General features: G+C 42.1%; 1 protein-coding gene, 1 long non-coding RNA gene and 1 pseudogene across 3 annotated transcripts in view; all 3 read left to right on the top strand.

Moving 5' to 3' along the window:
* The window catches only part of LOC145470193 (uncharacterized), a 370,979-nt gene that overhangs the window by 296,191 nt on the left and 49,498 nt on the right, over nt 1-25,290 (top strand). The window lies entirely within an intron of this gene.
* Nucleotides 7,307-10,550, top strand: LOC145470216 (GFP-like fluorescent chromoprotein cFP484). The gene is made up of 4 exons (XM_081454048.1): nt 7,307-7,407; nt 8,201-8,404; nt 8,808-9,041; nt 9,948-10,550. Exons 1-4 carry the CDS (start codon nt 7,325-7,327, stop codon nt 10,096-10,098), a joined length of 672 nt encoding a protein of 223 aa, XP_081310174.1. The 5' UTR covers nt 7,307-7,324; the 3' UTR covers nt 10,099-10,550.
* LOC145470404 (uncharacterized) lies at nt 20,827-22,084 on the top strand (annotated as a pseudogene).

The following is a 25,290-nucleotide window of genomic DNA, read 5'->3' as shown; positions in this document are numbered from 1 at the left end:
TGCATCTTAACTTTTTTCCGACAGGAAAACTAAAAAAAAAGTTCAACCATAGATACTTTTTTTTCCGACTATGTCTGGTTGACATAATGAAAAACAAGATACCGAAGCAGAGTCAATGTTTTAGCTATCACAAGGTTTCGAGGCTGTCACGGCGTCTTTCTCAAGTGAGTATGGCGGGAATCTATTTGTCACCTGAGCTAGGGTGAACCACATCACGTGCCCAAACGTTCCCGGCCGCATTCCGGTTAGACCTTTTAGACCCTTTTTGCGAATCTGCTCACAGAGTAAGTAGTTAAGATTTAAAATACGTCTCCATAGTAAGAAAGAGCTAATGCAACAGAGAAACGGAAAAAAAAGAAAACATGTTCTTGATTATTTCTCTGAGTGATAAGGAACAATATAAATTTATTATGCATGTTTCCACTCGACCTTTTGAAACCTGAGTAAGTGATGCAAATTGCGTTTTACGACATCGACAGCAACGAGAACGTCACCAAACAAAAAGTTTAATGAGCAAAACAATAGCTGTGCACGTGCATTATATTATTTCTTTGCCGTCCTCTGCAAAACAACAACATGAAATGACCAAGTTCTGCGTCGTCTACTGAACGTGGACGGCGACGGCTAATTTTTCATATTTCCATTTGGAATTGAACGCTGTCATTGCATATTTAGCCTGAGCACTTGTTTAGATCAGCCATTGGCGTACCGAACAGATGTAGACAATCGCGAATTTCGCTGGCAAAAAATAAATTCAATTTTTACTAGGCGACGTCCTCGACGTCGTCGTCGTCGTTGCCTAAGCTCCCTAATAATAGGCAGCAGCAACCGCAACAGGAACGTCGCTAAACAAAATATTTAATGAGGAGAACAATGGCTGTGCACGTGCGTTGTAATTCTTAGTATATTTCTTGACCGTCCTCGATAAAACAACAACGTGAAATGACCAATATCTGCGTTGTCTGGAGAACGTAAACCACGACGGCTAATTTTTTAAAATTTTTATTTATGGCTGTTCCATGTTGAGCCATATTATTTTGCGCCAAACATGCTCCAAACTTCGAAATGAAAGCATTGAAGATAGTGAAGTGGATAATCGCTTGGAAAAAAAAAAAAATTGTTGACCTTGTAAAGGATGCCAAGTTAATTGCAGGTTTTTCTCCTTCCCGCTTATTTCGAATCGGATTGAATGACTCGCGTCACATAAACACGGCCTGGCTGCCAAGACAGCTCCAAAATGACGGCCTCCGAAGTCACTTCTTTCAAAACGAATTTCTTCAGAATAGCGGGCACTTCAGAGGCTTAAACTTCGGTGAGCGGAAAAATTGAATGTTTACTTGCTTTTGGCGAAGACAAAAAAAGCTTTTTTGAGTGATCTACTCCTTTAAATTCCCTAATGACGCATAGTGTAACGCATAGTGTAACGCATATGTCACAGATTTTGATACGAAATCTTTATTGATACAAAAAGCAGTTTAACTTAATTTTCCATTTAATGAAAAGGAGTTGATAATTGACCTGTATGTCCTGGTTTTACTCTTAAAATAGGAAAGAAAACATAAGAACCCGCAATACAGAGATGGTCAAGTATTTTAGTCCTTGGTCACGCGGCGCGGCTATTGCTAAGTTGGCTAAGTTAGCTTTAGTGATCAGATAGAAGCGGTTCTTTATTTGTGGTTTAAATGGTGTCACATCTTATTTATTCCCTTACTGTTGCGTCTTGTATTATATCAATGCCAGTAGCCGTTTCAACGTCTTTAATTTATCGCCTCTCTAGCTCGATACATCATGTCATTGCTTGTTTATACGCCCTGCAATAACCCTTCATATACATTGAAATCCCGATTTTTCGAACCCCCAAGGGAAACGAAAAATGGTTCTAAAAATTGGATAGTACGAGAAATCGGGGGTAAAATTACAGTATTCGACTGAGAAGAGGGAACGTCTCGCCCTTCAACCAATGGGAATTTTCCGTTTCAGGATGAGCGAGAAATTCAGTTTTCTTTTTTTTTTTTTTTTTTTTCCAAAGATGTCCATATTCTCTCTAATTGTCTCTTGGCCCCTATATACCCCGTACCCTATCGAGCCTCCCGTTTTGCGGTGGCGCCCAGGTCTCTCGCGATTCTATCCGCGTGTCCAATGATCAAATGAAAATACGAGAAAATAGAGGACTGTGAACAGTCTGGGAAGGAAACAAATAACGTTACTTTCGAGGAGCCGTTATTTTCGAGAGGGATGGGGGAGGGAGCCTTACTTTCGGAATTCTACGATATCGTTATGCTGTGAATTATGTGGTTTGTCTCGTGGGTTCTACTTATTAAACATTACTTTCATTACAAGTGATTAAATAAATTACGCTCTTGGAGTCGAAATATTTAAGGATATTAGGGAGTTTACGAAACCACGACGGCGACGCCGAGGACAACGTCGATTAAAAAAATGGATTAACATTTTACCTACGAATCTCGTGATACTCTAAAGTCATTTACTTTGTTTGTCACTGTTAAAACTATCGCAAAACTAAATCCGGAACACAGCAATAAATTTGAAATAAAAATTTAAAAAAATTAGCTGTCGCGGTTCGCGTTCTCCAGACAACGCAAGATTTGGTCATTTCACGTAGTTGTCTTGCAAAGGACGACAAAGAAATGTACCAAGAATTATAACGTACGTGCACAGCCGTTGTTCTGCACATTGATTCTTTCAGTTCAGTGACGTTCCCGTTCAACTTGCCGTTGCCGTCGTTGTTTCGTAAGCTAACTATTGTCTAACTGAACAGATTTTCGGGGAAATGGAAAGTCGGATATTCAACGAAAATCAAATTTGTTATTACAGAGATGCTTTAAAGGAGAAGGTCACTCCAAAAAACGTATTTTTTTAATTTTATTTTTCAACGCTAAAAAAAAAAAACCTCGCAGTAAGTTTTGCCACTCACTGAAGCCTCAGCCTCTAAAATGCAGGTTTTCCAAATGAAATTCGTCTCCAAAGGAGCTCACACTTCGACATCGTTGACTGCCATTTCGAACAGTACCTAGCCCCAGGCCGCGCTTTTGTGACGTCATTCCCTTCAAGGGATTTTGTCCATGGCTTCCAATAAGCCTTTTAACCGCCACTCTTGGTGAGGGCTACTCTTGAGCTGTATTATCTCGAGCCAAACTTGCTCGCGAAATTGATATGGAAAAAAAAAAAAAACAAAAAAAAAAACATTTTGCTGACCTTGTGAAGGATGCCAAGTCAATTGCAGGTTTTTCTGTTTTCCGCCAATTTCAAGTTGGACGAAATTACCTCACATAAACACAGCCTGGCTGCCAAGTAGAGTTTCAAAATGGTGGCCTCCGAAGTCACGCTTTAACTATAATGCCTGACACAGCATCAGCAGCTACCTTTCTTTCGCTCCAGGCTGAATATTATTACTTTTCTGCCTAGTTTAGACTGAAATTTTTTTTTGTGAATGTTCTTAGATTATAGCGTATAATCTCTTGCAGAAATGAATTTATCATCGAACATACGGCTAGCGCTGTTTTTGTTGTCTCTTGGCTAGTTTTGCGCGCTTTTTAGAGAAAGGAAAAATTTTATACGGTTTAGTTAAAAAAATAAAATTTCATTGTACGGAAATTTTCAACAAACATAATTGTATTCTTTTCAAAATCTCAGCCTCGGGTTAATTCTTAAAATCTTCTTAAAATTCGCAAACTTCAGCCTCGATATTCTTACAAAAAATAAAGAGAGTATGGAAGATTGCTGCCAGCTGTCCAAACGAGTAGTTCATCTCCAGCTCTTTCGACATATATGTTTTTCAAAATTTAAATGCATGGAGATCAACGGGTATATATTTCTGGGGGAAGACACTGAAAACGTTCTACTCCCGAATAAAAACGAAAAGAACATAGAAATATAAAACCACTCTTAAAATTAAGTCCACCAACTGTAAATATTTGGAACTGTAAGTATTTTTATTTTCAACCAAAAAAACTCACAAATGTGCATAACTACTCAAAACAAACATAGCTTTCGCGTTCAAATTATTGACTACAGGTAAATGTCGGAACCGCTTTGAAAACAACGCCTTTCAAAACAATTGTAAGAGAATGTGATTGTAATTCAACACCGGTAAGGCTGTGTTTTTAAACATAGCCTTAAATAAATCAATTTATTATGAGAACTTTACACATAACACTGGCTAAGCTGTCGGTCTCAGTTTTTAACAAAAACGACACTAATCAAAACTAATACAAGTAGGTATTTTCACCGTGCTTTTCATAGCGGCGCCCGTAATTTTCAAATATTTTGAATAGTCAGAAGGAATTTATTTTTTCGTAAATTGACCGACATTCTCTGACAACATTTGAAGAGTTATAAATGTTGTCAGAGAAGCAAACATGACCAAATATCATAAACGTGGAAAACTGAATGAGAGAAAGCCATTTTATTTGCCTGTAAAGTTCACTAGCGTATTCAAAAGAACAGAAACAGCAATATTTTAAATAATGTAAAGAGGTACGTAGCATAAATTCGACATTAAGCCAAATTCGGCCTCACTCACTGAGCCGTTCTGTGACATGAACAAATGGAGTTATATAGCACTGAAGAGATAATACAAAAATTGTTTTCAAGGGCGCCTAACGGTCTACTTAATCGACCTCGTCATGCGTCATGCGTCATGCGTCATGCGTTAGTTTGCACCCGGCAACAGGTGATCGAAATGTGCTTTACATCAAACAAGTCAAACCTCTTGCTCACCTATCTAGCCACTTGTACCGTAATAAAGTGAACAATATCAACTGACTTGGAAATCAGCCTTAACGTATAACCGCTCTCATGTGGCTCTGATAGCTCGGTTGGTAGAGCATTACACCGGTAACGCAAAGGTCGTGGGTTGGAATCTCGTTCAGAGCCTGAAATTTTTTCAGGTCATTTTTCCAGTAGTGTTATGGCTGCATTCGCATCACTCATTCTTTCATTATAAAACCACTGTTATAATCAAGTCCACCAAGTTTGGCTAAGTTTATCCTGCATGCCAGGGAAACTGTAAATATCTTTACTTTCAATAAAAGACTCACATATGCTCATAACTACTCAAAATACACAGCTCTAACGCTCAAATTATTGACTACAGGTAAATGGCGGAACCGCTTTGAAAACAACGCCTCAGTTTCAAAACAATTTTTGAGAGAAACCTGTTAAGAGCACAGTCCTTAAATAAATAGAAATATTTATAGTTAAATGTTTTGTTTACTTCGTCGGTATCGATACAGTTGTTTCACGCAAGGTAACATAAAGAAACCGGTTTCATTGTTTGGCCCGTCTCACTTTTCCCCCAAATATTTATTCCACTTGTCTTAAAAACATGCACATATTGTGCGCTTTCAGTAAAACGCTAATAACAAAAATGTACCGACAACAAAACTAAAAACGCCTGCCGCATACTAACAACATCGAGAGGTTCTTTTCAAACTACAAAACCGCTAAAAACTAATAACACAAAAATACTCTCCACGCAAAAATTATTAAAAAATTAGAATGTCGGAAACCTTTCAACGGGTTTTGAAAGAATTATTAAGAAGGTTGTTAACAAAACAATTATTGGCAGCTGTTTCATAATCAGTACGAGTAAAAATATTGTCAATAAGTTTATAGCACCGGAAACCTTCTAGAACAAAGATATAACTATCAAAACAAAAACCAAAGAGGTATTATTTATCATTTGTTACATCCCTGATGTTCTTAAACGTTTTCACATGATCCAAAGGCGACAGCTTACTCTAGGAATTTGGCCTTTAACAACAGTTATCGTGATTTTCAGTTGCTCCGCATCCTTTTTCCTTACCGTGATTTATATTCATCCCCGGAGAAAGAATCCATGGCCGCACCCAAGACTTTAAAGCAGACTGATTAAAAAGACTTTTCTCGGGTTTGCAAGGAAGTATATCCAATTGGGCATCACAGCTTACTTCACCTGTATCGTTAAGAATATATTTATACCGAGAACCCATCGGATATCCTTGCGAGAAAGAGAGCCGGCGACTTGCATTTTTTAATAAAAAGTAAAATTATTGTCCTTTACCAATAAGTTTTAGGTAACGTAACGGGAATTCCACCACTAACAACTGGGGAATCCAAATGGATGGGTTTAACGTCTAGCCTCTCGTGCAATCTATTTATCCAGTGTGAAATCTTTGTTACATTTGGGCAGGCAGAACTAAGTCTTTTTTTCTCAAGCAAAAATATATAAGAAGAGAACTGAAATAAGGACGCAGGAATTTAAAAATATTTAAGCTGTTTAGAGATGAAACTTAAAAATATTCATTTGGCCCTGGGGGAGATTCGAAATTAAAAGCATTCCCTACAGAGGAAGATTGGAAAATAAACAGCTATAAACGCACACCGCCAGACAGTTAATAATTTTGTAGTCAATGTAGCCAGATCAACATGTAGGAGTGTTTTTTCACGTGTATGTCGTTCATATTCTAAAAGGCAACCACCTCTCAAAAACGCATAAATTATACGGCCTATGGAGAATAAATAACAGTGTGTCTTGCAGTATTCATCAGTACTTGAAGAGAGTATTTGATATTGTGTATTCATCCACCGTCTCGAGTTCCAATTTTCAAGCTAAGGTAGGACATCAAACTATGCTTCAGTATTTCGAGTTAAACAGAGGCCTTTGAAAGTAGCCTGACTTGCTGAATAAACTTTGGATTAGGTCGTTGAGGGTTAAGGAAGCTACGTCACGGTTGCGCACCTTGAAAATGTTAGCCTATTTTTTTTCGATTTTGTCGTTTGTAATGCATGTTAATCTGCTCCATCCTTAAAGTGCCATTAACCCCAACTTTTTTTTTCCTTTAATAAAATCTACTTGTTTCCCTGATTACTTCAGCGAAAACATTATCTCGATTGATAAAATCTCTGCGTTTCTACAGGCGTTTGAACATATAACAAAAAGGGTTTGTGTAACCCCATTGTGATTTCAATACTGCTCGTTTGTCATGTCAAATTTAATTTGCTACCAAGGGCTCCCGACGTATGATTGGTCGACAAGGGGATTTCGGGTGTGACATTCAGCTTTAAAGCAGCACTCTTCGAGCTGAGTTACCATTCATCTTGGTGAATTTGAACTGAGCAGATCGAGAACAACAAGAGCTGCATAAGGCGAAGCTAATATCTTACCGTACCTCTACCATCATGGTGAGTGTAGCACAGAAATAACCAAAAAACGGTTTAATTTTGTCTTTTACTGATGAATTAACTCTGCTTCCTATTTTTAATTGGTAACTGATATCAGATTCATCCCAATCTCATTTTGCAGAGTGTGATTGAAACAGACATGAAGATCAAGCTGTGTATGCAAGGCTCTGTAAACGGGCACCCGTTCGTGATTACAGGAGACGGAGAAGGCAAGCCTTTCGAGTAAGTAAAATTTTAAATAATTACTCGCGTGTTCAGTTTTACGGCCACATTCAGTGATATGTTTAGAAAAAAGATTTTTTCCCCTAAGTTTTTCCATTGAACGAGATTTAGTACCGGGAATTTGCTTGTCTGAAGGCAAATTTCTTTCATTCTATCGCAGCAGATACTAGTTTATATTTGATTCTTTTATTTGGATCTTACGACCGTTAAGTGCACGAACTATACAAAGCGAGATAGCCTACTTCAAGTATTTCAAAAAGTTCTTTCTTATCTAGAAATCGATATATAAAATCTAGCTTCCTTGGCGCTAAACGTTTTGTTAAATATGCCAATTCGTAGGCTCCCATTTGTTATGTAATTCCCGGCCGGGTAACATTCACCTGAAAACAAACATTTCATTCAATTCATTGGGTTACATAAGATTGAAGGACACACCCATTGAGGCGTGATCAGACTGTCCCCTTTCTAGCTTACACGTGAATTGCGCCTAAGGTACTTCATTTTCCCTTAGCTTTTCTTTGTTAGGACTAACAAAGTTTATTACAAAACTGCAATAGGAGGTCGCTGCGTTGTTACTCTTTTCAAAGTAAACACTGGAATAACGTGCGCTATTTTAAAGAGAGAGAGTAAACAATAACCCAGACGGTGACCTTGCTGTCATGATCGCGTGTGTAAAAGAACGCCGCAAAGAAAAAAAAAAGTAGATTTCAATACTTTGCACGATCAGGAATTATTGGAAGTGCTGCATGAACAGTACGTTTTCTTACGTCTTTGGTTTTCTGTTTTGTTTCAGGGGAAAACACACTATAAACCTTCAAGTCCAAGAAGGTAGACCTCTCCCTTTTGCTTACAATATCTTGACGACAGCATTCTCGTACGGTAACAGGGCATTCACCAAATACCCAAGAGACCTCCCAGACTATTTCAAGCAGTCGTTTCCTGCGGGGTATTCCTGGGAACGTTGTATGACTTTCGAAGATGGAGGCATTTGCACCGTGTCCTGAACAACATCAAGTTAGTAAAATGAAAATATAATGCCTTCTAAAGAGAAAAACGTTCCGCATTCATAAAATGTGTTCAGTTTCAATCGAATCACTTGATTTCTGCCCCCTTTTTTTTATCTTTGACTATTATTTTGTGGGAGTTTATTCATAGATCTATTGGTATGGTTTGAATTTTCTTATTGCTTACCTTTTTACTTTGTTATTACTGGAAAATTTCGTTATCAAATATTTTTCAACTACAAGTTTAAGGTTCTTTTCCAAAATGTTTCTTTTTTGTGTAGAACCGTAAGAAAGTAAATAAAGACAATAATTGTTTCTGTTGACGTTATACCCTGTAATTAGGCTGTCATATTTTAACGTACAAATTTTCGCGTGTTTTTGCTTGGTCACGCTGAGTATGTCTCATGTCTTTTTCATCAGAATGGAGGACGGCCGTTTTATCTACGATATTCGATTTCATGGTGTTAACTTTCCTGCTAATGGTCCAATTATGCAGAAGAAGACGCTGAAATGGGAGCCATCCACTGAGAATATGTATGTGCGTGATGGAGTGCTAGTGGGGGAAGTTGAGAGGACTCTGTTGCTTGAAGGAAATAAGCATCACCGATGTAACTTCAGAAGTACTTACAAGTAAGCTTTTGTTTATGTGCTTAAGGGACTTGGTGCCACGGAATAAGAAATTAATGACGAAATCTTACCAACTGCAAAACAAATCGTACTACGGAAAATGATATGGTAAATCAATTGGCTATTTGCAGACAGCACAGATTAATTGTTTTTTATTAATGACATACATCCTGAAAAACCAAAGTTAATATCCAAATATCGAACTTTAAAAAGCTCAGATCTCCAGTCTTATGAAGTATTATCGGATTTTTTAGATCGCAATTGCGATGTACGTATGATGGAAGGCAGATAAAGATCAGCTCTTAGTGATCGCTACTTGAGTGAAATCAATGACCTAAGCTCCGATTGCACGATAATGCACGAGTATCTGCAAAATCCATCATTTATTTGATTAAGCTGCTATATCTTAATTTACAATTTTGTATTAAATTATATGTAATCAAATTCCATTAATCTCTTATTTTTGCTTGGTCACGCTGAGTCATGCATGTCTGGTGTCTTTTTCATCAGTGTGGATTGTGACCTTTTTGTCTACGATATTTAATTTCAAGGTGCTAACTTTACCTTCAATGATCCAGTTGTGTCGAATGACAGATAAAGATCAGCTCTTAGTGATCGCTACTTGAGTGAAAGCAATGACCTTAGCTCCGATTGCTCGATTATAAATACTCCTTGTAGGAAATGGTGTTAAACACGACTTCCAAAATTTTGGCTCTAAGGCAATATCCAATAATTTACCCAGCATATAACCTTACCTAGTAGGGAATGAACTTGTTTTTTGTCAGGTTAGTGGACTTCGGAAGCTGGCAACAACCAGTGCTAAGAGTTTAAAAACAGCATTGCATTTGTCATATGCTTATGTAGACTCCTGTTATGGTCACTGATCCGAGTTTGTTTGCTCCTTTGCAGAGCCAAGAAGGATGTGGTGTTGCCAGAATATCACTTTGTTGACCACCGAATTGAGATATTAAGTCATGACAAAGATTACAACAACGTGGTGGTCTATGAGAATGCTGCTGCCCGCCATCAGGCTTCTACTCTGCCGAGCAAGGACAAGTAAAGGCTTAACGAAGAGCCAAAACGACAACAATAAGGAGTAAAAAAAGTGTTTTTGATTTCTTTCGATTCAAAGATTCATGAGAAGATTTGTTAGAGACTAGTCTTGGGTTAAATTTGGTGGGGAAAATCAAGCGGTTCCTTTTTGCAGAATTACAACATAAAGATAGACTTTTTCAACTCAGTTGTAGACCAATACAAGTAAGAATAAACTTGTTGTCGAAGCCCGGTTCTGTGTATTTTTTGTGTGTTATCATAGAGTTTTTGCGGAAGAGTGACGTCTGCTGTAGATGTAATTAACAATTCAATTGTGCAACTTGTTTTTGGTGAAAACTGTAAAGCATAACAGGAGTTGTGGATGATTCAAAACGGGAATTGGTCACTTCTTAAGTCAGTCACGTAACTCCGACCATCCCTTCTTTAGCCTGCATAGCAAGCGTTCCCGTAAAAAAGAGCTTTTCCGTATTCTTGCCGCAAGCAAATTGTAGCGAGAGCAAAAAATCGACGAAGGTGACGAGAGAACGTCGAAAAAGCTATCCATGCCATAGCACATTTCTTGACGGGGTAGGTCAGGAAACTTATGATCACTTACAAGGGGCCGGATCAGTTCCCAGACCGCAATTCAACCGACGGGTTTATTTCGCCGCTCTTCGAAAACGGTATTGTAAAGTTGAACATATGCCATCAGTGCCCTCGCTGGTACAATAAGCGGTCTCCTTTTTTGTGGGACCGACTCTCTGATACTCATCTCCCAACAGTCTATATTACAGGCCACCCAAGCACACGACGATGTTTTTTTTAGCAGTGAGCAAACGTTCTGCGAAACGTGACACATACTATTACGCAACAACCGAGTTTGAATAGGCGAAACGTGACTCTCACCCTGCAGCATATGGCGGCGACTTGATAAAGGTTTGTATAAGAAAAAGTTGAAATCGAAGTTGTAGCTGAAATTCTAATATTTTGACAATAACATCGACTAAACTCAATGCGCCTTGTCTTTGTTTTCTCACTTCTCAGGTTGGTCCGAAGCCTTTAATTTTAAGGGCGAGTTATCGATCGCTTTTTGGTTTTCCACTCCTCTGGCGTCTCTGGCGAGAGTCACGTTTTGCGTATTGATACTTCATTGTTATGTAATAGTATATGCCATATTTCGCTGAACGGTCAAACAAAAAAAGATAAAACAAATAAGTAAATAAGAACCCCATGCATCGTGAACTTGGGGCGCTTGTGCCGGTCTAGATGTGATGACTTTTCAAAATTTAAGTCTACAAATCTTGATTTTTTTTTTTTCCAGGAAAATCAAACTTTGATAGATCGTTGTCTGATTCTCGAAAATATCCAGCTCTGAAACGATGTTTCGATAGGGTATTTAGTCCAAAATTTTGCCATGGAGTCAAGCCTTTCTGTTCGCCAAGTCGTTAACAGCTGTGTTCAAGTTTGGAAGGTAATACTTACCTATTTACTACAGCCCAATGTGAAAGCCTGGGAAATGACTAAAGCCCAGATTTTGAAGAAGGTAATTAAGCTGTAGCTCTAATTAAATCAGTTTCGATACTGGTCTTGAATGTCGCAAATGATCCGTGTATGTATACTGATAACTTTTGAACTATTAAAATCATACAGTGTTTTGCGTATTTCATTTTTGCCCTTAAGGACTACACTTTTTGACAGTAAAGACGAGAGTTTTAAGAATTAGCTTCTTAATCAATGAAGGCCATTTTCAGCCATCGTTCGACGACGATTTGCATTGCTCAGTAACATGCTTGATTTCGTCTTACCAGTGGCTCGCACATTAGGCAGACCCGTTAAATCTCTTTGAAAACTGGAACGATCTATGAGGAAATTGAAATAAGAATTATTGCTAGATATGTTACTCCGAATAAAGTGTTTTATATGCTTTTGGAGACTTCGCGTTGGCCCATGACGAGGCGAAATAAATGGCGATTGGAATATCATTTGGAATCAAAGTGGATCTCTTTTCATTCTAACCTTCAAGGGGCTCAGTCACGGTACTTTGAGTAAATGGAAGGAAACCTGAAAATAACAGTTTAATAAGATAGAAAACACCAAAGAGATAATGATAAACCATAAAGGAACAAGGATGGCTAAGGATGGAGACGATTAACACGGATTACAAATGACGACTTTTAAAAATTGAGGCTAAACTTTTCAATATGCGCAAACCATGACGCGGCTCCTGTCAGTTTATTTAGTCTTTCAGTTGCCAAGTGCAGTTCTCAGATCGTTTTATCCTAGACTGCCTCTTAAAAGCTAATCTAAAAGTGAAGGTTTTAAGCAAACGTAAACTTCAGAATAGGAGGTTCCATTTCATTTATTTGATCGGCTATAGACGTCGTCGATAGGCTATCTTTAAAACGAGGAACGGGGAATGGGGGAACGGGGAATCGGGGCATGGGAATCGGGGAATGAAAATGGCGAACGGGGAAAGGGGAACGGGGAATCTTTAAAATGGGGAAACTTTAAAAGCGGGAATCTTTAAAATTGGGAATATTTAAAAGCGGGAATCTTTAAAATTGGGAATCTTTAAAAGCGGGAATCTTTAAAAGCGGGAATCTTTAAAATCGGGAATCTTTAAAATGAGGAATCTTTGAAAGCGGGAATCTTTAAAACGGGGAATCTTTAAGAGCCACTGCTCACAAATATGGACCAAACAACGGCACAAGTCGAAAAATCGATTTTGCTCATTTTTTGCCCAAAGATTGGCCCTAGCTAGAGAACAAACCGACCATAGTTAGTTTCTGCTAATGCAGCTTTTTTTGGAAGAAATTTGCGAAAAACGATTTCGCCCCGATTGAGCTCAAAACCTACTTCCAGTTATGCTGAATTTTCTGGAAATTTGATTTCTTCGCACGTCGCACAACAGCTACTTGAGAATCTTTCAATGGTTTTTAGATTCAGCTCAGGTCTTCATGGTATGACTGAGTGAAAAATAAAATAAATCGAGGTTTCGTTTGAGCCCGAAACGAGATCGAACAGAAACGCAAAATATTGCAATGTGTTGCAAACGAATTATAGCACTAAAATATCACCATATTTTTCTATGGGCTATAACTTTAAATGCCACAAACACACTTTCTACGGCCTAACTTTACACCCACCTGTTTGAGAATCAAAAAACATCTCTGGGCAAATGGTTTTAAGTCGCCCGCCTTGGCCTGTGTTTTTCATAAATTTTCTCCTGAACCGCCATGGGAATGTAAACAATTGCGTGACGCGGACGGTCACCCTGAATATATAATTCGTTTCCAACAAACTGCAGAAGGCTATCTTAGAACATTTGGGTGAAAAAAGAAAAACATAATGGACCACTTTTAACTTTAATAATTTGAAAGGCATTGCTTTAGAAATTTCGTTAATTAAAAACGCCAATTAAAAGCAATTCACTTGGAGTTTGGGTGTTACCGCTATGTCGTTTTAAGCTGTCGTTCTTTCTTTGATCATTTTAATTACAAGAACGAGTTCTAGAAAGAAAATCGTTCTAAGTTCATTTGCTAAGCGTAATAACAAGTTGATATTGTTCGTTTGTAGCCTTACGTGATCTGAAGGAACGCTACAGTGATTAAATTTGTATTTGTTGATTTCGACGGATCGATTTCCGGTTAAGATGATTTCCGCAGAACATTCGAGCAATAATGGCAAAAATTAAGTTACCGAAAAAACCGCGTAGCATGGTTATATTTTGAACACAGTAAAGAAGAACTTATCGAGACTAAAGCTCTCAAGCTGACCCCGCGAGAGAAAATTGAACTTGAATGGTTCGATAGAAAACTAAGTTTGATCGAATGCAGATAACGATCTGCACGTGAAGTTGAACTATCGATGAAAAGATTATAGCCTACGGTAAAAGTATTTTTAATTAATTAAGTATTAACTTGCACTGTACAAAGAATTTTCCAGGAAGTGCATTTGAACACTTGTAACAAATATTTCTTGAGACAATAAAGCTTTGACCAGCGACCCTGCAAGACAGCGCGCGCGTGGCCAAACGCTTTTAAACTTTTTTTTTGTATTTGTTTACACTGTCATCAGAGCTCGAGAAGTCCGAACTAGTTTAGACAAGAAACTCAATGCTGAAGAGTTCTATTTCTGTCTCATGGAGAGACTATTTCTTCGTGAGAAATCGTGTATACGCATTTCTTTGTATTGACGTAATGAATTGAATAAAGAAATCACACTCGATACACATATAAGATGAGGGTTCTGGCGCAGCAGTGATCAAGGGGGAAGAGAACGGGCAAAATAACCCTCCCACGCTTAACTTCCCTCACAAGTATCGGGAAGTTAAGCGTGGGAGGGTTATTTTGCCCGTTCTCTTCCCTTGATCACTGCTGCGTCCAGAACCCTCATCTCATATGTGTGTGTCACGCAAACAGTACAACAATTAAATCGCGCGAGCGCTCCAGCGAAGCTGTAACGTCTGTAATCAATCGGCACACAAATTCTTTTTCTTGAAGAAATGCCTGCACTGATTATATACAAAAGTGCGCCAGAAATTTTTTCCTATTGAAGAAGTATATGCACAGTATATACGCCGACATGGCTGCCAAACAATCAAGCAACTGCCAACTTTCCGAGGCCATTCAAAACCTACCTCCAGAGCTTCGTGAGATGATTCTAAAGGAGTATATCGCGATAAAAATAAAGGAAAAAAAGGAAATGGGGTGGGACAAGGTACACGAGCATATTTCAAAACTGCCATTCTGCGAATTCAAGCAGCAAATTGTGCCAATGATAATTTGCTTTGAATATCTGAACTGCTATTTCGAGGGTTGTTGTTTCCTCTGTTTCGAAAGGGAGGGAACTATTCATAAACCCTCGGTAAGGCCGCCGAAGGGGCCAAAACTTCTCATAGAAGAAGACCACGATTACACGAAGTTTTTAGAAATATGCTCTTGGAACGGTTATAATTGGCACGAGTGGTTCCTTTTTGGCAGGGAGCGTTAGCGAAAAAGGCGGCGACTAACCTTCGTTCGAAGCAAAAGTTTTGTTTTGAAATCTGCGAGTTGCGTGACATTTTTTCTCAGAAAGACTGGAACCAAATATTCCCCAGGCCCTTGGCCGAGTAGTGCTGAAAACATGGAGGACAACTCAAGATTTTTTTCTTTGGGCCGAAAATAACGAACCAGAACAGAATTTACCAAAAAAATACGCTCAGTCAACGCGCTGTAAGTTATTTTTTCACCTCAAAAGCTGCCGAAGTGAAGCGAGCAGAAGGAAACGAGAAAATAGCAAGATTCGATCGCAACGTTCGATCGCTTGTAACATGTGATATTCCTTGAACAAGGGACTCAATCGAGCCCGTTTAAGTCTCCTCTGCTTCTCGCATGGCTTCAACGACTTGATATGTTATCTGTCTGACCTCTTTCTGTCAAACGGGTGTAGAAAGTTCCATGAAAATGAAGCAAATAGCGTGGAAAAGCACAAGCATTTTGGCCTTCAGAACTGCTGTTGGGATATAATTTATTCAGCCAAGCTCTAAATATAGCTCAAGCATGACATCATCTCGCCGCCCAAAAGCGCATGCGTATGTGTGAAAACCTGCGAAATTTAGGCAAAGGACAGAGAAGCAACACCACAAGTGAAAGGGGAGGCGACTGGATCAATGTCTATAGCTTGAAGAATTATAGTATTTATCAGCGAGCAAACGAAGGTGCTTTTGGGTGTGAGGGTGGCCACCTCTGATTCCTGATACGACACGTAAAGGCGCTTGTCAGGGGTATGGGGTGAGACTGTCCACGGTAACAACCCCGGGTGAACCAGCCCCCGCCCAGTGGAGACTGGGGGGTGTTCAGAGGTCCCTCGGGACCTCAAACCTCGCCCGGAGGTAAAAGGGGCGACAGCCGTCGTGTTAGCGGCGGGAAAGTCCTAGCCGGGGCTAGGCAAAAGAACAGCCAACGAGCACCCCCCGACAGGGTTTTGCCCTTTTGTGTGACCTGTCACGCAACGCAACGCGTGACAGTAACGCAACCCAGTTACGCAACGTCGCGCGTGAAGGTAACGCGGTGTAACGCAATCATCTGTTTTTTATAAGACCAAGAGACAGTTTTGTGTTTTTTCGCTCAAAATTTAGTTCAAATTTGTGTTTCAATCTGCAAGTTTTTTTCTGTATTCTTCCCGAACCTGGGCCCGAACCTGGTTTCTTATTTCTTCGATATCTGGCTGGATTGGACTTCTCTGTATTCGCGCGAAGTTCGTTCGTAAAGCCTCTTTAAGTTGGCGATATTTCTGCATTTCACGTGTGATCAGTTGAAACTCCGTGTCAGAAACGCGATTATCATTAAGAGCCTGTGAGACGGCGAGGTTTATCGAGTCATGTTTCCCGATAGCCAGAGAATGGATTCTAGAGTACTTATTAACTTTGCGTTCAAGCTTCTTGTTGACAACGGACAAGCCAGTGGAAACTGCACCAGATAAAGCCGCTATCCCGGCAACAGGGGCGCCGACAACAATTCCAACACCAGTGAGTGATGTTGCAACAGCCCCAGAAGACAGAACTGCCGTGAGGACGCCAAGGCCAACCAGGGAATAGTGCAGCACTTTCCGGGCTTTTTTGTATTTTTTCAACACGAGCCTGTAATGCTCGACCTCGGCAGATATTTCTTTTTCAATTCTACTTATCTCAGTTAGCCGGAAATTCTCGGCGTTTGTCGTTTCGGGAAGGCTTGGATAGAGTCTTCTTTCATTCTCGGCAGGCGGCGCGCTTGGTGTTAACACATTTGCTGAAGACATCGCGTATATATAGAAATTTAATTTAACTCTAATTCACAAAGAAGTGGGGAGCCCTTGAAATCAAAGAGTTCGCCATTTTCATCTTTGACGCTAATGGTGATGCTATTTATAAACTCGCCTATAGAGCACTCTCGCAAAACCTGTTGCGGAGAACCCTGGTAGCTCACCTTTTCATAAGGCTTCCCTTTCACATCAAACAAGGCTAAAACATCTGACCTTTTGCCATTGAACAGATTCCGTTCTGTGTCGATCAAATCGCAATGCATGAAATATGTCGTTGGAGCTGTAAGCCGTTTTACGAATGTTATAAGATCCAACTTTCGCTCAATACCAAGCAAATTGACTAAATCGCGATCAAGTTCAATCGGTTTTGCCCCAAAATTCCTGATTACAAGCTGGCCAACAGGCTGATTTATTTCTGTTTCCAACTGTTTATAGCCATATTTGTCGAACAGACCGTCTATTTCTTTTGCCATGCTTTCTAAATTATAATGCCCTGGGGTTATTTTACTAACTGACAAAGCTCTATCTTTGTTTTTATCTCCCAAGGAGCCTGAACCTTCTTTTTTCAAAGTGTCCCAGCTGTTGAAAAAACTACAAGATATGAGTTTCATGAAATGTACTTTCGGTATCGGCCCTTCAAAATAGATAGTCTCTCCATTCTTATGTGCGACAACAGTGAGAACAACCATTTTATATTTAACAAACAATAATTATATTCAAATACAATGCCGAATTGGTGGGACGATATCGAGCAAGATCCCAGGTTTGATGATCCCAAGTTTTTGAAAAAAGAAGATGCCGCGAAGAAAAAGGCGTGGACAAACTTTTTAAACCGCTTTCCAAAAGCGGACAAAAGCAGGTTCATTTCACAAGAAATGATCGACCGTAAAAAAAACGTAACCGCCGAGGTGTTTTTCAAAGAAAGCGAAGGCTCGTTTCAAAGCGTCTTCGGCTCAGACAGAAAATACTGGAGCGCGGAAATGAAAAAGGCGCTCGGTCTGGGCGACAGCGGGGGTTTTCCTTATCAACTGTCGCCGCTTGGTTCAAAAGTTTCATTGGCCATCCCTGCGGTACCTTTCGGCGGCAAAGCGCCCAGCTTGAAGAAAATATTCAACGCCGAAAGCCAAATCTACGTCACGCCTGACCAATATTTCACGACAAAATTAAGAGAAATATTCCAAAAAACCAAACTCAGGCACACTTCTGGAACCGAAGCAAAACACTGGTTAGGAGGGCCTGACATGAGATATTGGCCGCAGCAGCTCAACTTCGCGGTTTTCTGCGCGACACAGGGGTGCGGAGTTTCTCGCGAAATCTTTGACAACGGGATGAATCTCCCCCCGCAGATAAGAGCTTTCTACAAATTCCACGTGTATTTCACGGTCAGGCGCATTTTGTGCCAGCTAGGAGGAATTCAGAGAATGAGCGCTTTACCCGGAGACTCGCCTTTCAACCAATACAATAATCATTATGACGTTGCTTCGTACAAAAGGATATGCAACGAGTTCTGTATAGATCCGTCGAGTGATTTCCGCTACACGCACGGAGAAAACCACGGTCTGGGAAGCATTTACGTGTACGCGTCAGGCGCGACTAAAACTGACTATGAATACCCGGGATGGAACAAATTCAGCGATGAAGGCGGGAAAGCTATTCAAAGAGACTTGATTTATTACATCGAGTCGGGGGCCGCTTCTGATACCCAAGCGGACTGGTTCGCGCCAAACACAGCATCAGGTTTGACGCAGGCGGGCTTGGCGCGAATCAACCAGTCAATTGAGGCTTTCGTTTACTGCATCCTGGGCGCGCAAGTCAACGTCCGCAGCAGCATTCTCGGTTCTGGCGGCCGGGCGAGAGAAGCCGAAAGCGAGTTCCTGGTGTTGGTGGAAGACGCGATCAGACAGCCCGACCTGGCCGCGAGCGTGGAAAGGTACCAGCTCGCGGTGGATCAAGCGAAGGTGAGGCTCAATCTCGCTGTAGCCCCCATGGCCTGGCTCATGCCCGCGCAAATGATAATCAACACCGCAAGCACGGTTGGTTACAACAACAAGCTGAAACAGGCGGTCTCCGGGATGAAACTTGGGGTGAACAACGAGGTAAATCCTGACACAAAAAAAGCTGGGCTCAGAATCATGGCAGGCGGCCCGTCAAAGATTAACCCTCCCAACAGCCATCCGTCCAACTCGATACACAAAGCCGCAACAGCCGAATCAAAAAAACCCTCTTCTTCCGAAACTCAGCAAGCACAGCCGACGGCACAAAAAATAGAGCCCAAGGCTCCAGATAAAACATTGTAACATGAAATTAACAAAACAGCTGTCATTGTCGGTGTAGTAGGATTATCGGCGTTGCTGTTCATGGCTTGGCGGTAAGTTAACGCTGCTTCTTAGGAAATTGTTCTAACAAAAAGGCCACCGCGGCAAGAATAAGCAGCCAGGTGTGCTCGGCCAGAAACCCGACGACTTGGCCGGCGGCTTTGAATAGAAAGCTCACAATCGAGCCAATCAGCCCGGGCAATATGGAAGCGAGTTTTTTGCCGAGCTCTTTTAGCCCATTTCCCAAAGCCTTACCGGTGGCTTTCAAACCTCTGGTGAGGACCCCGATGACAGCGCCGATTGTGGTCCCGGCAGCAATAAATATTGCTGTTAGCATCACCCCATATTTTTTAAAGATGTCTTTCACTCTTTCCCAAAGAGACTTCTCCCTATCGGCATCTCTCCTGATTTCTTCAAGCCGGGCATCAACTCGACGGATCTCTTTGTCGCACAAGTCCACTCTTTCTTCTGCCGCATCTTTTTCGTAAGGCGCCGCGTCTTTATCGCTCATGATCTCAAGGTCTTTTTTCTGTGCCTTTTCCAGTTCTTCTTTATCAATTTGTAGAAGTTTTATTTCTTTTTCCATATATTCTTTTCTCGCGCCAAGTATTGTTTGGAACTCTTTTTCTTCTCCGTCCAGTCTTATTATTTCTTGATCAATAGCTGAAATCTTCTTTTCAGCTTCTTGTTTCTGTTCAGGGGTAAAGTCCGTTTCTTCATCGTCCAACAACTTTCCCAATTCAAACTTCCTTCTCTGCTCAAGTGCTTCTTTCGTTTCTTTATCGCTTTGATAGCTTCGCTCGATTCTTCTTTTCCTTTTTCTACTACATCTACCGCTTGCGAATCTTCCAGCACCTGAATGTCTTCATCCAACATTGCTCTGTCTTCTGCCGCTTTAACACTTCCCTCATAAGCGCTTCTTGCCTTTTGATGTTGTGTTTCAAGACTTGCCAATTCTCTTTTCAGTTTGTCAATTTCCTCTTGTGAGCCCTCTTCATTTTCGAGAGCTTCGATCTGTTGTTGTTTCTTTTTCATGTCTTCTCTTATTTCATCCATTTCCTTTTTATTTTTTCTTTCTGCGAAGCCTCGTATTGCTTCTCTTTGAGCTCTTTCCGCTTTTCGTACGTAATTTCTCGAACCTTCTCGTATTTGGAAGCCCCGAGAGCATCTTTTATTTCTTTTGAAAGGTTTGGATTAATCTGATCTTTTCCCGTTCTCCTGTTTTTGGTAAACAGGTCATACGTTTTTTTGCCAACTCCAAACATTTTGACTTGGAGCTTCCCCTTCGAGCTGTATGAAACCTCAAGCTCGCTTGAGCTCATGTCCGGGTAGATATCTTTTGTAGCAACCCACGCTTGTTCACTCAGGGTATGAGCCCCGGTGAAAGAGGTTTCAGCATAAGAAGTTGCAGGCAGCCCGCTTTTTTCAGTCTGCATTGTCTGCATTGGAATTTCTTCTTTACCATGTGGCGTAGACGAATTTTCTGGGATAAAAGGAGTCGTTTCGTTGGCATCTCTACCTTCATTGTCGTCATCATCGTCCAAACCATATGGGTCATAAGCAGGGTTTTCAAAGCTTGTTCCTTCGCCTTCCGCCGACATAGCAATATATTTCAATCATACTATTTTTTAAATTAGAAAACAATCGCCCGTGTTTTATACACAATGTCAGTGGTGCCGGAGAACCTTCGCCCAACGCACAGCGAAAAGACAGTACACGCCATGAAGGCCGAGCGCGCGGTCAATCGAATCACCTTTACCCCCTCTGAAGCCAACCCAGGCAATACGTTGTACGTTTCCGTGCCCAAGCTGAACGAGAACGAGGTTCTGGTGCCGGGCTCGCTAGCGCTTGTCTTTGACATCGACCTTTCTGGAGGGCACGCCAACAACTTCCTCGTCCAGAACGTCACGCGGGCGCTCGTCGACAGGCTGGTCGTGAAGTTTGCGGGCACTATCCTGCAAGACACGGTTGGGTACGACATATACAAAACTTTCGAAGACCTTTTTCTTTCGCAGGAAAAGCGAGACAACAGGCTTCTCGAAGGGATTCAGAGCGAGGATTTATGGAAGATCCGCTCGGACGCGGGAGACAAGAAAACCTCGGGCGTCGACGCTGAAAACAAGCTGAACGAGGTTTACGGAAAAAAGTACCGGATCAGGCTAGACCATCAGATCTTAACAGACCACGGCATTTTCTACCCCCAGGCCCTTTACAACGAACTCACGTTCGACGTAAAACTTGCCGAAGCTATACATGTGGTCAAAGGCCCCGACACAACCCAGCTGAAATACAAGCTGAAAAACATCCAGCTCGAGTACAAAATGATCCGCAGCAAGACTCTGGCAGACAAGGCGCGCAGCGTTTACTCCAGCGGCAAAGAGTTCCTTTACGACCACGTGATGCATGACAAAGAGGTCACCTACAAAAAAAAATGGTGACACGAGGATCAACATCAAAGTCAACGCCCAAAGAAGGTCGCTAAAAGCCCTCCTCCTCCTATTTGTTGAGCCGTACACTCCTGGCGACAGAGATTCAGAAAAATTCATCTTCCCTGATCTGACGAAAGTCATCGTCACGGTCAACGGTACGCCCAACATGCTTTACAACAACGGCATCAAAGGCAAGGACATGTGGGAAGAGGCCCGCAACCTGTTTATGAAAGAAAAAAATAAAACGGAGCACATGGATATGACAAAGTTTTACACCGGTGATAGGTTCGGGCTTGTGATTGATACGCGCTCCATGGCGGACCAAGAAATGCACGGCAGCGGCACGCGGATTGTGAACAGTACGGACGGTGTCCAGCTGGAAATCGAGCGGAAAGCCGAAGGCTCAGGCAACATGAAATGCCATGTATTCATGATCGCCGACTCCCAGTTCAACTTTATGGAAAGACAGCTAGAATCTGTGCAGTTTTAATATACATGGACACAAGCAAGATACCCTTCAACGCTCTCATCGTGGGACCGACTAATTCGGGCAAATCGAGGTTTGTGGTGGACCAGCTCTACGACCCTTTCCGCGGAAAGTTCGACTACATCGTGCTCATCTGCCCGACGTCACGCACAACAAGACCTACCACCGGCTTGGCGAAAACGATCCAAGAATGGATGTGATAGTCTGCGACCAGCACGCTGTGGAAAAGTGGTTGAAGCTCGTGAGATGGCTTTTCGAGGGCGCCAACACGCTCATAATCCTCGACGACTGCCCGGCCTCCAAAGATGTGAAAGGGCGTAAAGGCGAGCTGGTGAATCTCGCCTTTTCTGCTCGGCATATGAGCATTAGCGTTTGGGTGCTGACTGAGAAGTTGACCGGCATAACATCTTCCTTCCGGGAGAACGTGGCGGCGATCGTTCTCTTTTACACCCCGTCGGCGAGGACCACGAAAGCCATCTTCGATGATTACGCCGGCGAACTCTCCCCGGATGAGTACAAAGGTCTGGTTTCAAAGCTGAAAGAGCGAAAGTTCTCTTATCTTGTGTTCGCGCTTCGCCACCCCTACGGGGTAAAGTTATTTGAATAAAAAAATGAAAGCCATATAGCCTTGCACAATGGCTGGAGAAGAGGCCGCTTTAGCAGAAGTTATTAACCTTCTTCAAACCGAGCCAGAGCCGAGTGGGCCAGCAGGTGGTATTGTTCCAACCGCCCCCGGACCTGACATTCCTGCTCTTCGCGAGCAGCTGGCCGTGCTGGTGTCCACAGGAAAAGCCAAAGAGGCCATCGGAGTGCAGCTAACCCACAAGCAGGTGAAGCGCCTGAGCGACAAAGAGGTCGAGAAATACACCAAACGCTACGAGACATACGTGGGCTCAAAGACAACAGAAAGCCTGATCGACAGCTTCATTTTTCTTGTATTAAAAGCGGTCGGAATGACCGTCAAAATCAAAGACATCGACGCTTACCAAAAAGAACTTAGAGCTCTCCAATCTGGCCGGCAACCTTGCTTTGAAGTGCGGTCGGTTTCTTGCTGCGGCCAACGCGGTGTTCATCACCACTAAACATGTTGATTTTAGTCCACAGTTGTCGGAGCAGAGCCACCCTTCTCGTGATGAACACGGCTATCCGCTTGAGGGCGTTGATGAAGTACCCGGCTCAGCAACTGCAAAATAACTGGTCAGCAATCATCAACAACTGGTGAGGTCTTGCTGACAAAAAATGTTTTTAATTAAACTTTTTCATTTCCTTAGAATACACATTGTTTCAGAATGTCTACCGAACAATCCGAGAGCGCACCTGCCGTCACGGCGCCTCAGGTCGAGACCCAGGCAGCACCTGCCGCCGATATCACACAGCAAGCGACAACCCCAAATCCAACCACGCAGCGCGTAAAAAATCCAAAGCGTGTGGCTGCTGCCGAAATGGTTTCTGAAAGAACGCGGCAGGCCCGGGAGCAACAGAAGAAAGATGCCGATGCTTATAGGGCTCTCGGGGAAAATAAGGCGAAAGCCGCCACAGAGCCCACTGAGCCAGCCCCGACTACAGACGGCGAAAGCCCAAAGAGCAGCGGAGAAAAAAATAGCGGCCTTAGCACCAATCAATGGATTGGTATTGGTGGCATAGTCGTTTCACTGGTCGGGATTTACTACAAACGTGAAGAGCTCAAGGCAATGGCCAAGACCGCATTCGACAAAAAAACGCCGGAGCCCGCACCTGAGCCCGCGCGCGTCGAGCCAGAACCTGCTCGCGCGACACAAACAAAAGGATTTTAAAAAATGATTTGACGGTAAGGACGGAGAAGAAATAAGACGAAGAAGAATAGAACAAGAAGTAAGAAGAAGAATAGGAGAAATAATAATAAGAAGGGAAGAGGCAGAGAAAGAAGAAGAAGAAGAGGACGCGGAAAAGACAGATTAATTTTGTTTTAAACTTTTGTTATTTTCCATATAGCAACCGCCATCAGACAACAAGCTTGTCAAGATCGTCATTGAGGCGGTAACTCTCACGTTATTAGCCGCGGGCATCGGCTGGGCAGCAAAAAAGGTTGTGAAAGAGAATTTCACTTCCGATCCCAGCAACAGCCCGATGAATTACGTGAAGTTCACCGCCGTCATGGCGGGCAGCATTGCGCTCAAACAGTACCTCGAGGACCAAAAACTCCTTCCCACCAGCGTTTGAAATTCGTTTTGAACAAAAAAGTCTCTTATAATATTGCGAAATGGCAAGTATTGCAAGCGTGGACGTTTTCGAGGCTGTTTCGAGATCCGCGAGAGAAGATGAAAAGAGCTACGATGAAGCACTCAAGGAGTTTCTTGAGCTTTTCGAGCGTTCACTTCTCAACCACGCCTGGATCGAGGCAAACGTGAATAAAAAAGAAGATGCGGAGTTTTTGAAAGATTGTCAAGTGCGAGCCGCCGAGGCGTATCAAAACGCCAAAGAAAAATACAAGATCGAGCCCGAAGGCCTTCTCGACTGGATTGCGAACAACTTGGTACTATACAAGGAAAACAGGAATAACTTAGAGTAACGGTTTGAGAAAAGCTTCCGATAATATAACTATGGCGAGCGCGCATTCTTGTTTCGCCATCAAAGCCCTCACAACGGATGCGTTGTTATATTTCGCATACAATATTGGTTTGTATACCGCTGAGGCCTTGGATTTTGTTCGGTCGGTTGAAGACTCCGATTTTGAGGATCTTGATACTGAAGAATTTCCATTACCAGAGAAATACCCTCCACCTCTTCCCTACGAACCCCCGCCGCCGCCATACGAGAACAATTAAAAATAGATTTTACAACATATATAATGGCGAGCATCGCGATCATGATTGGCGTGGCTGTATTGAACGCCACGGCTTTTATCGGTGGCAATTATCTGGCGAGGACGCTCGGCGGGGACGACAAAGCCGCGCTTGAAGAAAAAAGCGCCACGACAAAGCTCTCGAGGCGTACCAAGCGGCTTACGCCAAATACACGCGCGACCGCATCCATCTTCTCGACTGGATCGCGACCAAAGCCCAAGTAAAGGAGCAGGCCGAGCAGAACTTCACCAACACCGACTATGCCTTCAAACTCTACAACCAGGCGCATCCTGACGAACAGATGGTACCCCCCAAAGAGCCCAAGTTCTCAGATTTTTACCAGCCAAGCGAGCAGCAAAAAAACGGTGAACTCATGTTCCTGGGCGC

This window comes from Orbicella franksi, chromosome 15 (assembly GCF_964199315.1).
Source record: "Orbicella franksi chromosome 15, jaOrbFran1.1, whole genome shotgun sequence".
NCBI lineage: Eukaryota > Metazoa > Cnidaria > Anthozoa > Scleractinia > Merulinidae > Orbicella > Orbicella franksi.
Note: the sequence above shows the minus strand (reverse complement) of the source record. Positions and strands in the feature narration are given on the sequence as shown.